This window comes from Haemaphysalis longicornis, unplaced genomic scaffold (assembly GCF_048455015.1).
Source record: "Haemaphysalis longicornis isolate Haplotype H1 unplaced genomic scaffold, Haemaphysalis longicornis Haplotype H1 scaffold_5, whole genome shotgun sequence".
Taxonomy (NCBI): Eukaryota; Metazoa; Arthropoda; class Arachnida; order Ixodida; family Ixodidae; genus Haemaphysalis; species Haemaphysalis longicornis.
In genome coordinates, this window is record NW_027526385.1 from 108,779,603 (window position 1) to 108,792,512 (window position 12,910).

General features: G+C 48.3%; 1 protein-coding gene across 1 annotated transcript in view; it reads left to right on the forward strand.

Moving 5' to 3' along the window:
* LOC144139852 (uncharacterized) overlaps positions 1 to 6,707 on the forward strand; it is a 53,561-nt gene extending 46,854 nt beyond the window's left edge. Inside the window, exons 15-16 of the mRNA XM_077672097.1 lie at positions 789 to 917; positions 4,801 to 6,707. Coding sequence (XP_077528223.1) covers positions 789 to 917; positions 4,801 to 4,804 — 133 coding nt within the window. The 3' untranslated portion in view covers positions 4,805 to 6,707. The remainder of the gene's footprint in view (positions 1 to 788; positions 918 to 4,800) is intronic.
* The last annotated feature ends 6,203 nt before the right edge of the window (positions 6,708 to 12,910 follow it).

Here is a 12,910-nt window from a genome sequence, read left to right on the forward strand (position 1 = left end):
AGCTGAAATTTTTCTCAGCTGGAGTACATGTGCTGCTAGGGTGGAAATTCTCGCCAGCTGGAAAATGCCATTTTCAGCTGGAAGCCAACGTGTGCTGCTTGGCTGGAAATTCTTTCCAGCTGCAAACTCTAAGTTCCAGTGGGAAGGCAACATTTCCAGCCTAGGCTGGAAATGTTGCCTGGAAATGTTGGAAATTTCCAGCCTAGGCTAGAAATCTTCTTCAGCTGGAAATGAATTCCCCGCTGGAATGCAACATTCCCAGCTTGACTGGAAGTTCTTTCCAGCTGGGAACTACCATTTCCTGCTGGGACCACGTATTCCAGCGGGATATAACACTGGAAAGAACCGTTTCCAGCTGGAAATACTGTGCCCATTTTCATGTGGGTATGCACTTTTTTGTGGCAGCTTCGCTCTCACGACTATGTTGCAAGCAATTTTAGGTTTAATGTGTTGTGCCAAATTTGGAAAACAGGGACGGGATGCATTCACATGACATCGTAATTTCAAGGTACTCTTCGTTTGAAATTGGCTATTACCTCCATTTCTGTACCTCTGTGCCGTGCCGTATGTCTCCTAGTTTCCGCTCAGCCATATGTACCGCTGCTGTCTATAGTGCTCCGTGGAAGAAAAAACAATTCCAAGCACGCATCACTGCTGAAGCACTGAACGGTTCCTCTGTAGACTGGTGTTCCATAGTGGCATGCGAATTGTATGAGAGAGGGTGTCCGTGTGCCAGCAGATGCCAAGAAGACCCTGAGATGCTTAGATGCCTGTCAATGGTGGTGCAGGACGGACATCCGGGGCCACATGGACCGAGTGCGTCGCCTGCGAGGGGGCTTCTCCCACATGACCATCCGGGACATCGCGGCCCTGGTGCACAGCTACGTCAGGCAGCAGCAGCAGGGGCCGCAGCGACGGTGGGTACCTGCCCGTTATGCTTCTTTTCCTTGTTGAAGAATGAGGATATTGTTTGAGAGCCGTGCTCCAAAGGTGTTCCTCACACATCATTGAAACCGGACCCATTGATATATAGCTGGCATCATCAGAAATCTTTGCTGCACCTCCTGCAGTTCCAACAGAATAGAGAAAAAAAACTTTGCACGAGAACCAACACCAGATGGCTCCATTTCCTACTTCCCTAGGTGTGCCATTGTTCCAGCTCCTTGGATTGGAAGCGAAAAATGTGATCCCAATATCAAATTCCTAATATTACAGTTCAAGAATAACTAAAAAACATTTTCCTCCTACTCCTTGAGTTTAATTTGCTGGATCTAGCTGAAATTGGCATTCATATGAAGTACGCAGGGTTCGCACAGGTCCTGGAAAACCTTGAAAACCCTTGAATTTAGAAGTGCCTATTTCAAGGCCTTGAAAGTCCTGGAATTTTTAAATGGTCCTTGAAAACCCTTGATTTTCCTGGAGAGAATTCGATGTCCCTGTCTTTTCACGAGAATTCAAAGTGTTTTGTCGTGGATTTTAGGTGTTAACAAATGTAAAGAAACACTGCAACAATCAAATTTCAGTGTATTGCGTGAAACTGCAACAACTTTGGTGAATTTTCATTACGAGGCAACATTGCGAGCAGGCACTTCTCAATCCAATCCAGTGAAAGCCGGCTTGTGTTCTCTATCTTGTCTAGTCTGTGGACGCTCGCTCATTGCATGTTTGCTGTGCCGCCTCATACGCTCCATCTGCGTTTGCTTTTACGTGCAAATGGCAGACGTGTGCATAGTTTTTCCTGCCTTGCAGCAACACTCGCCGATTTAATTTCATCTGATACCCTTGCTGACAAAGCAAGAGATGCGGGCGGGATTTTGAAATAAGACAGCCTGATCAAAACAAGAAAAAAGAAAAACACCAATCATGAAATAAAAGGTGGGGGAGCATTCGTGAACCCGTTAGCACCTATCTAAATGTGCACTAATGTGCTTAGGTATTGTGCAATAAAAAATCTTTTGCATTGTGTTGAGAAATTTATAAATAATCCCAGATAAAACATCAGATTGGGACCTTGAAAATGTGTTTTCTAGTCCTTGAAAGTCCTTGAAAACCCTTGAATTTTTGCTTTTGAAGCCTGTACGAACCCTGAGTACGGTAACTAGTCATGCATTGGCACCTCACAGCTACAAACATATGGTCTAATACCCCTGTCACACGAACACTTTCAATCGCAATTGAGTCGATCTGGATCGAGCTCGATCCAGATTGGGCCTCTGCTACATGGCAGTTTCAATCGCGATCGAGCTCGATCCCGCTCGAGCTCAATCCTGGTTTCTGAAGCGCGATCAAGGCTTCCAAGCGCGATCGAACGAAAGCGACAATACTCTCGTCCCCACTCAGCAATGGTACAGAAGGTGACATCTTCAACTAACGCCGCAAATTGTGTCAAATAACTTGACCGAAATAAGCGTTCGGTAACATTTACATAGTTACGTATACCTACGACCGCGAGAAGTTACCAGACGCCGGCCGCAAGTACATTGTTAACGCCATCTGGCGTACACGAGCGCAACCGGTCCAACTTCTCGATCGCGATTGAAACAGGCCATGTAGCAGTGGCAGTGCGTCGAGCGCGCTCGAAAATTCGATCTCGATCGCAATTCACTTCAATCGTGATTGAAAGTGCCCGTGTGACAGGGGTATTACTTAGGTCCCCCCCTGCCCACAAAGACGGGAGCTGCTTTGGCCAGCCCCTTGTTGTCTTCAAGAAATCTGTCATCCTTTGATAGGTGTACACGCAGTCGTGTTAGCCACCTTTACGCATAGGACAAGTGCTAACAGCAGCTGCAGATGGATCAGCGAGTCCAGCCTACTCAGTGTGCAAACTGAACGAGCAGTTGTATGCAGGGTAGGAAAGTGTTTTTCCTCCTCTACTTTTAACTTGAGATATTCTACAAGCGAGGAACTGTTTGGCCTCTACGCTAGTGCATTTGAATTTTACAGTTCACGTGAAAATGTGGCACTTCTGATGACTGTACAATGGAAGCTACATCTATCGGTACATTTTTTAACTTTGCCCCCTTTTTAGGCAAAGATGCAGCACCTAGGATTCGAGATTTTTTCAGTGTAGGCACACGTATGAAAAAACATAATGTGGGAAATCCAGCCTACCAAGACAGAGTTTATCGACAAAGTAAACTCATTTCAAAGATACCACATGCTCCAACCAACAACGGCTGATTCGCCAAGTTAAACTCGCCCAAATACTGCCCAATGGAGAAGGAATCTCGCCAAGCTAGGCCACAAAGATGCCCAAAGTAGAACACAACATTCCATTTGTGCTTCGAAAATTTACGCATGTGTCCTACAGGCCCTCAAAATGGGTGATATTCAGATTCAAGTGCAGGAATGTCCGACGAAAGGCGTGAAAAAACACTCTTAATGTTCGTGGCCTCCAGCATGTACAGATTGCTTATTTCTCCAGGTTCATTAGAACACATTTGAACACAGACTTGACAACGGAAGGTCTCCAAGAGTGCAGTTTTGTAACTTTATTGCATGCCCAGGGTTGTGTTTACTCTGTAAAGTCAGTTACCGTAATACCAGTCGTATGTGTGGCCTTACGAAGACTTGGCTGTTCATGTGCTTGGCTTTGTCTCTCATGACCGTCGTCAATAACATCGTCCTGTATCTGCTGCTGAGTTACAGAGATGCCAAGTCACACACACTTCAGTGTGTAAACACCATTACATAAAGGATTCGAGCAAATATGTCAAAGCCGTGCACAGAGACCTACTGCATGCAGTGCATACCTGCAGGGTTTCCCGAATTGTCCGGGAGACTCCCGAATTTTGATGGTTTTGTACGACTGTACGGCCGAAACGAAAATCTCCCGAATACACACCCGTGTCAGGCCAAACCTTTCTCCCAGTCTGGACACATTGCACCGGAGCTACCCGACAGTCTAATACAATCCTACAGCAGTTGACGTCGTGATCAGTGAGGAGGTTAAAAAGCGTAGTCGGCCATGCGTGCAAGTTAAGCTGCTTAGTAACACAGAAACGCGAAATGTGAGAGGCAGTTCAGTATGAAGAAAAATTGCACCCGGTTCTGAGCACCCATCCTACCGGCGAGCGGCCGTAACACGTTCGGCTCTGCGATTGAACGTTTTTTTCATCATCATCATGTCTAACACAACCCTCAGCCACGTTATTTTGGCGAGGAGTCGCGGGTATGAACATTGTTACGCTCTACAGTATTACCAGGACTTCCTGAAAAAGGTGGCGTCAGCCCCGCCAAAGATTTAGCATCTGTCCAGTTGTGTATTACCTCTTTAGTTGTTTGGACGAAGCAGTGTAAATTATTGCACTCTGCTGCTATACTAATTTTTCGATCCCTTAACCTCCCCCCCCCCCCTTCCCTGTCAGATCTCCCTAATGCCATCTCGGAGAACCTGGCAGGTATGGTAGTGGCTTTCTGTGGTTCAAATTAAAAATTACATTTTGCTCAGCTTTTCATGATGTCTTCGTGACAGGCCTGCCCTCTCCACTGGAATGTTGCATTGGTCACGAGTCAAAAAGGAAGCATCAAAGGCGATAAGTTATCAGCCGCGCATGCAACTTGGTCTCTCAACAATGGTGGTTTTATCAAAGCAGGGGCCCTGAATCGATGTAGACTTCCCATGGCTTGCACTTGCATACCTAGTGCAAACTGTGTGGTTGCCTTATGATGCACCTCTGCTCAGCTCAGAGTTTAATACCGTTTTCATTTCCCCATTGGAGGAAATTTTCCAGTGTTCTGCTGTGCTGCGTGTGATTGGTTAATTCCTGATCTCGTGTCTCCTCTGCTCCTTCTTTCCAGATGAGAACTGAAACAGCGCCACCTTTGCTTGCTTGGTGGAGAATCGCCAACATCTCTGCCGAGCCGAAGTCATCCTCTATGGACGCTATGCAGCCCATGTTGCCTTTTGTTTTTCTTTTTTACCATCTATGCTTTCAACAGGCACCTCTGTTTTCCCAACAACTTTTGGGATGCATTTCTTTCTTGTTGTCGCAAATACAAATCTTGGCTTGCTGGTGCAATCGAGTCAATATATATAGGGTTGTTCGTTTTCGGGTTTTATATTTTTTCAAATTCGGGGGGTAAAAATCGGGCGGTATTTTTCAAACTGATATTCGGGGAAAAATCGGTTTTTTTGCGAAACCATTCCTTACTTCGGGTTTTTTCGGGTTAAATATACGGTTGTACTTATCAGAACTTACACTGAGCTTACCAAAACGTATCACGGGCTTTTTAAGTATAACACGTTAAATTTGGTGTTTCAAGCTGGTAATTGGGACAGACACCAGAGTATTATAGCAAATACAGTATACTACTCGAAATTTTGTGTTTGTTTGAAAATGAATCAGTGGTGTTTGAAAATGAATGAATCAGTAAACATTGACTCTTAGAAATTATACATTTTATTCTCGAAAATCTGGTCATCGATTTTTTACACGTCCTTGTTGACATACATTATCATCTGCATGCGCAACATGTCAGTCTCCATTCGAGATCTGTCCGGTCGTTGAACATATCTCAGCTGGGAGAAAGTTCTCTCCACATCACAGCTACCATTAGCTAGGCACAACAATGTCAGTGCAGCTTTTGCAAGCCTTGGGTAGCGAGAAGTAGAGTCATGCCAATACTCGATTAGTTCGACAGCTGGGTTTGTGGGGCTCGCTTCCAGCAAATACTGGTTGAACTCGTCATTAAGGGAATCTACATTGTCGGTTACGGACATGAACAGAGGTCGCTAGTCCTCAAATGACTGCCCCAGCAGACGCTTCTGAAACGGATCAAGGACGGCTCCCAACTTCTACAAAGTTAGCTGGTTTTCCTCTTTTTCTGAGACGTTCCGTCCAAGAGTGCAGCGCCATTTTGTGGCGAGTTTCGTGCAGAACTCTTCAGAACATGTTTTTACTAAATTAGCGCTGCGCTTGGGTAACATAGACAAAACAGCTTTGGCCTGATCGCTTTTACCGATCATCGCCGAAAGCTCCCCGACAATCTGCTGCAGCTTCACGTTTACCAGGTGATCAAAGCTGGGCATCAAAAGCTTCCCTCTTTCAAGCGTTTTCTGGGCTTCCAAAAGTGGGCCGAGTGCATCTCTCATCAAGATTGCCTTCGCATAAACAACTTCTTTTTCAGAAAGTATCCCTCGAATAGCTTCCGCTTTGCTGCTATCATGCGAGCTTTCAGCAAGTTCTGTTAACGAGCTCCACATTTCTACGACTACCACAAGTGCCTTGTAGAAGCTTTGCCATCGATTCGGGACAACAGAAGGTGGCTTCTTAATGTCAGGTCCAAAGAGGCCATTAGAAGAACAAATTTCAGTGTACTTTTGGTAAAGCTTGTTAGCGTGCTTAAATAACGCTCCAAACTTGATCACTACGGATCGAACATCAGACATGCATTGTAAAGAAATGGCATGGTCAACACTCACATGAATAAGGTGTGCTATATCTTTCACATGCAAGATTTGGATCCCTTCAGCCTGACAGATTTCTCGAACCATCTTTCGCATGTACTCTGCTGAGTCTGTGGCTACTGCCACAACGTCTTTCCACGTCTTGCCAACCGTCAGGAGCGCCTTGCTAACTGCGCTGGCCACCGTGTAACTGTTCGATGCATTTACCCTGTCGACGTCGACCAGAACAACGTGCTTCTTCACGTTTTTCTGGCTATAGTAGCACAGGAGAGTGTTGATGGTAGGCACACCAGTGATGTCTGGGGATTCATCGACGATGACGCTCACTTTCACATCTCGCATATCATCGCGGATTTTCTCCATGTCCTTGTCAAAAGCTTCTTTCAGGTATTTCAGCCGAAGTCTTTGTCCTGTTGGCATGGTCTTCGCGGCCTTGCAGTATTTGCGTGCGAAGTCTCCCAGCGGTCCGTCCGCCTGGTGCATGCTTATTCCGCTGTACGCTTGGGCACGAACAAAGTCATGGATAACGCCGTCCGCTTCAGTTTCTTTCGCACGCTGTCTACAGGACATATCAAAAAGCGTCTGCTGAGACGTTCCCGCAGTCTCAGCTTCCTTGGAAGCCGTCTTGAACTTCTTATGACAAGATGACATTAGATGCTCACGAATTCGGTCGTAGGGCTTCTTCGCTGGATCGGTGACCATCTCGGTGTTGCAATATTTGCACACTAACGTGCGGGTGCCTTCACTGTCTTTCGTTGTGATCTGGAGATCTTCATGTTCTTTACACCAGTCATCCAGTGTCTTTCGTTTTCTTCCCATCTCCACGCTGAAGTTTCCGGTGCCGCCTTATGTCCGCGACGGTGGCTTTGCGCTCACAAGACGCGCCTGGTAATGCTAAGTGAGGATGGCGATATGCGTCTCGTTGGTTAGAGTTCGCACCAATCAGAAGCCTGATTCACTTCGTCACAGAAAAACTGGAAGAAAACCTAAGAGACCAACCTTGGATCGCGTTTTGTTCACATTCTCTTCTCGTTCGTCTTTATCCCCACCCACTAAAAAACGTGACCCTTTTTAGAAGTTCATCGAAAAAGAGCAATACCACAATTTCCAGAATTTTGCTGCTCCTGTCAAAACAGGATTTTGAGTGCAGTGGCTTCTTTCCCTGCTTTTGTGGCCATTCGAAAGGAGATATCACCAGCTGCGTGATGCGCGGGGGAGGAAGGACACCACGCACGGCTCTCAGCAGGGCCGACCGACGAGCGCGTCTAAGTCACCGTGACGGAGGCTGGCTGAAGAATAGCGATAATAATGCGGGTTGGAACCCACGCTGGTAAAAAAACCTGTACACAAAACGTCTTCGTCGCTCAATCTCTCCCCCACCGACTGGTCACCCGTCCCTTCCGCGTGAAATTCTTGGAAGCAGGTGCACATACCCGAGACTAATCTGCTGTGGGCAAAGGGGCAGATTTCTTTGCTTTTCTTTCACCCTAAATTTGTTCACAATGTACTCGAAGCGTGGCCGGCCTCAAACGTGTTTCCCACTTTCTTCTGCAAGCATTTTTTTAGGGGGGGGGGGGGGGGGTGCATGTACGCCCTCACGGCGACCTGTCTAGAAAGCGTGGATAAAAACTGCAGCGCTACTCTCCAAGCAGCAGGGTGAAATGCACCCGTTTGTTTGTGAGCGGGGCGCCAGGAGAGAACGGCAGACCGTCAACTCACGATTGTGCAGATCGCTACAGGGAGGTTTATTCGGGGAGAAATCGGGTTTAACCCGATTCTCCTGAAACTTGTTCGGGGTGCAAGAATCGGGTAAAATCGGGTTTTACCTGAAAACGAACAACCCTAAATATATACCTGCTGCGAAACTTCGCTTCAGAATCCGGGCAGCGCAGGCCCCCCTGCTCTGTTGAAGTTGTGGCAAGTGCACTGGCGCACCCCAAGGGACAAAAACTGAACTTCGCTAAACTATTGCCTATTCACAAAATTTCTCTAAAATAAAGCTTGCATTTTAAACACATTAATCAGGTAAAATATACCTATGTATTTGCGTTTGTTGTTTGACTTGCAGCAGTAGCCACAAACACTTGAGTGCTGATTGAACTTTCTGCCGACAGACAAGCTAGTCAACATGCCTCATGCATGCCCTAGCACAGTGGAAGGTGGGGGGGGGGGGGGGGGGGGCGCAACTGTAGCCCGAATTTTGATCCATGGGGCCTATGGGGAGTTTCGCAACTGGTATATATATCCAGTAACTCTGCAATTTGAGTAGCTATGCGTGTCATATACAGTTTCGTTTAGTTTTCTTAGCTTTGTCTTCCACAAGGGCAGGAGACAGTGGGCAGCTTTGTTGTTCAGATGCATTGCTGCTATAGAGACAACACCTAATTTAAAAGAATCCCAAGGGTCTTCTGTGTCGCCATTTGCGATACGCTGAAGTGCTGTGGCTGCATTAAGCCAACACCAATGTGACCCCATAATTCCATTTTATCAAGGAACGGTATCGTAAAATCTCTGCAATCTGTAGTCTTGACATGTTTGGAATGGGAGATGCCCCTTCCACTGTCCTTGGGTTTCGAGCGATTGGAACAGTTCTTGTAAAAGAAATGGGAGTTGTCGTGCCATTATTAAAGGTTTATTTCCAGTACAACGCAGCTGAATGTAACACAGGAGCAACCCACACCCTTTGCTTAAATCCCCCACCAGCACAGTGGGCATTAGTGTGTGAAACCTGCAGTGTGGCTGTGCGTGTGTGACCCCCTCCTCCACCCCTTACCCGTGCAGGCATAACTGGCGGCTTGCGATAAGTGCGTGCTTAGGCGCGAAAGGCATCGGGTAAGGTCTGTAAGCGTCTGTTGCTAGGCGACGTGCGCACAGCCCCCAGATCAGGCACCCCTCTTCTTCTCCATGCAACAGTGTGAGTGGCTCCGCGGGATGGCGATACTTGTCCAGGTCCGTGGCGCATCGGCCATGTCTGTGGCCATTTCCAGTGTTGCCAAGCGAAGAAATTGACCGCTAAACTTTTCAACGAATACCATCTATAGCCTGCCTGTACGACATGCCTGGTAGCCAAGGTTTAGTTTCGTTGCATAAAGCGCCAAGTTCAGGAATTGAATTGCGACTGCAAGTGTCAGAACTGCACGGCATTAGGTTTCGGCAGTGTGGCTTTGATATCTATCGTAGTATTCCAGGCTTGAATTTATTCACCCAAAGGTGAAATGGGGGGAATGGGGCTGCAAAGTGTGTCCACTCTCACCACCTCAAAAAAGGTGGTGAGCGACCCTGAACCTGCGTCCACCGGCGATGTCCGCATAACATACCCACGTGGGGGATTGGCCAGGAATCTCCTCGTCTTCCTTGGCAACGGGGGGGAGATGGGCGCGCGCTGCCTGGCCGCTGACATGCAACATACCCACGTGGGAGATTGGCCAGGAATCTGGCGTGAGAAGGGCTAATGCACCCACCCGCTTAAAGGAGTACTGACACGAAATTTCAAAGCTGAGATCTGCTCCAGCAATCAAGTACAACGACAACACAAATAGGTGTCCTTGTGTGTGTGCGTGCGATCTCTCTTTCGCGAACATTACCGAACCGCGCAAATTCAACTCGTGCATTCACACTTTCACATTCTTCCCCTCGGGGAAATGCGGGAAATTTTTTAGTTTGGGCAACCACTACTGCCCATGTTGATCCTCTATGCCTCGATTCCCCGTCCTTTCCCCCAACCCCTGAGCAGTGGATAGGCTCGCAGACCAACTGGGACCTGCGGAGCAGCCTCGTCGAGCGGGCAAGTTCCCAAGCATGATCAGCGAGAGGCTTTCTGAGCTGTGGAAGCCACAGCATTGTTTTTGGTTGCTCAATAAATGTTTCACCTGACTTGAGCCTGCAGCGCACTTTGAGCAGGGCAAATAAACCTGCGTGACAGACTACGTACACTTCCAGGAATACCTGAGCGAAATATTACGTGTGCATGTGAAGCGGCGCACTCTCAAATCTCCCTGAAAGGTGTGGGCAAACGCGGTCTGTTCTACTTCCATCATTGGATAATTTTAGCACTCCGTATGCTCGGAGTTGCACGTGCGTACCGTGTAGACCGGGACCCGTCAACCTGTGCATTCCTTTGTGGTAGGGTGGATATGAAAAGGGGGGGGGGGGGGGAGGAGGGGGGAGGAAGGAGGAGGCCCTCTACTTTCCCGCAGGCGCTGATGCAGTCGAGTCCCAGTGAATTAACACTAGCTACGGAACAGACTGATCATACGGAGTGCTAAAACTCTATTATGCAGCATTCCGTTTCCGTATTTCTATTCTGTTCCCGATGTGGAACCTCTGTTGATCCACTGTCGTCGGCGATGTGCACCAACCTCTGCTGTGCCTCAAGCTGTAGGTGCAGTTTTTGCGGGTTTTTAGTGCTAGTTTCAACCAGACCACTCGACAAGTGTTTATTGCTTTAGTCTGAGCGTGCCTGCTGTGTACGTGTTTCGCACCACACAGGAAATGGACTACTAATGTTGCCATAACAGAAAACTCCCGGGCCTGTGATAAGTTAAACCTCAATGTAACGAAGTCGGTAAAATTCGTAATTTACTTCGTTACATTAAAGTCTCGCTACATTGAAATTCGCGGTTATAATGAAGTGTTCATCCCGTAAGCGTTTCCTGAAAAAAGAAAACGTGGCACGCATACACGGCCGGCACACTGTTTCTGTTTCTATCGGAGCTTAATCGACTACGCGGGAATCGGCGTGAACCGCATGGAGCGTTTTCATCGCGCAAAAACGCGCCCCGCAAGCCGCAGGCGCACTGACGCATCCGCGGAGATCACCCGCGCGATGCGGGTAGCTCCAGCGACCGCTTCTAACCGCTCGCTGAAACGCAACTCGAGGGGCAAACGAGTGGGGCATGCGAGAAAAAAAAAGCGGATAACGTGGGCGAAATTTTCACTGTAGAACGTCATACGCCCATACAATATCCTCCGCGGCGGTAAGCCTTATCGTCTAGCCAGCCGGCGTCCCCGAGCGCTTCGAAGCTCCCGCCATAGGGTGCGCGCCTCCCCATTGGCGAAACCATAACGAAACTGGTCAGGCTCCTCCCACTGCCGCGCGCAGCGCGAGTCGCTTCCCGCCGCCGGCACGCAATCGTGGACGCCGGTGTGCCCCAGCAAGGCTCATAAAGGTTAACAAATGCTCGCTGGAACGGTGAAACCCAACAAGCATGAGCGAACTCGAACGAAGTGCAAAGCGGAGGCATGCGGCGGCAACGCCAGAGGGGATTAGGCTTATATACACCGCGGAGGATATTTGATGGGCGCTCTCGCTCGTAAGCGGCGCGTATGACGTTTTACAGTGAAAATTTAGCCCACGTTATCCGCTTTTTTTCGCGCATGCCCCTCGAGTTGCGTTTCAGCGAGAGGTTAGAAGCGGTCGCTGGAGCTACCCGCGTCGCGCGGGTGGTCTCCGCGGCTGCGTCAGCGCGCCTGTGGCTTGCGGGGCGCGTTTTGCGTTTTTGCGACGAAAAAACGCTCCGTGTGGTTCACGCTGATGCCGATTAAGCCGCAGACGATTAAGCTTCAACATAAACAGTGCGGCAGCCGTGTATGCACGCCACGCAGTTTGTAAGCAAGGGACTCGCTCACAGACTCCGTGGCTGGCTGCATCCGCGGCATTGGGCGGCCCGTCGCCGTCGCGTTTTATTTGGACCCTATTTCGGCGCTTGCGTCTCCCAATATCTACATCTACAACTTAAATTTCGTGCCTAGTTCTTCATGAAACTTCGTTACATTAAAATTCCGGCATAAAACTTTGTTACATTGAAATTCCGGCAAACGGGACTTCGTTACACAGAGGGTGAAAATACATGGTGTGCGTACTATACACCTGAAGTTACAAAAATTCCGTGGTTCGTTACATCGCAGGGTTTCGTTACATTGAAGTTCGTTACATCGAGGTTTAACTATATATATCGACGGTTGCCAAAGAGAAAGTCACGAGCCGCCCTTCCCGGGAGAGAGCGCACAGCCGTCGCCGCGTAGTCTATGCCCTACTAATTATGTGCGATTTACAACACCTCGATACTCCACTGCATCTCCCCCTGCAACTGCCCCTCTTGCTCCGTCCCGAACACCACCTAGTCTCCAGGAAATGCCCTCACTCCCTAAAACCCTTCCCTTCCCCATCACATGAGCGGTGGGAGTGCGAGCTAGGCATGCTCACTGTGCCAGGACTTCATCGCTCGTGCCCAGGCTGCTGCGCAGTGCTGCCACAGGCAAAGAAAAAGTAGTAGTAGATTTTTGCTTGAAAAATCAGCAGAAATCATTAAAATTTGGCTCAAAATTCAGCAGAAATCAGCAGATTTTTCTATTCAAAACAAGTAAGAAAGAGCAACTTTCCATTTCAAACTTCTTTGTTAACGCTCGTTAGCCAATTCGTGCACGCGCACGCGTATGGTGGCGCCGCGTGGGGGGAAGATACGCAAATGCAACTATGGTGCTTTTATTTTTATTTCTTTT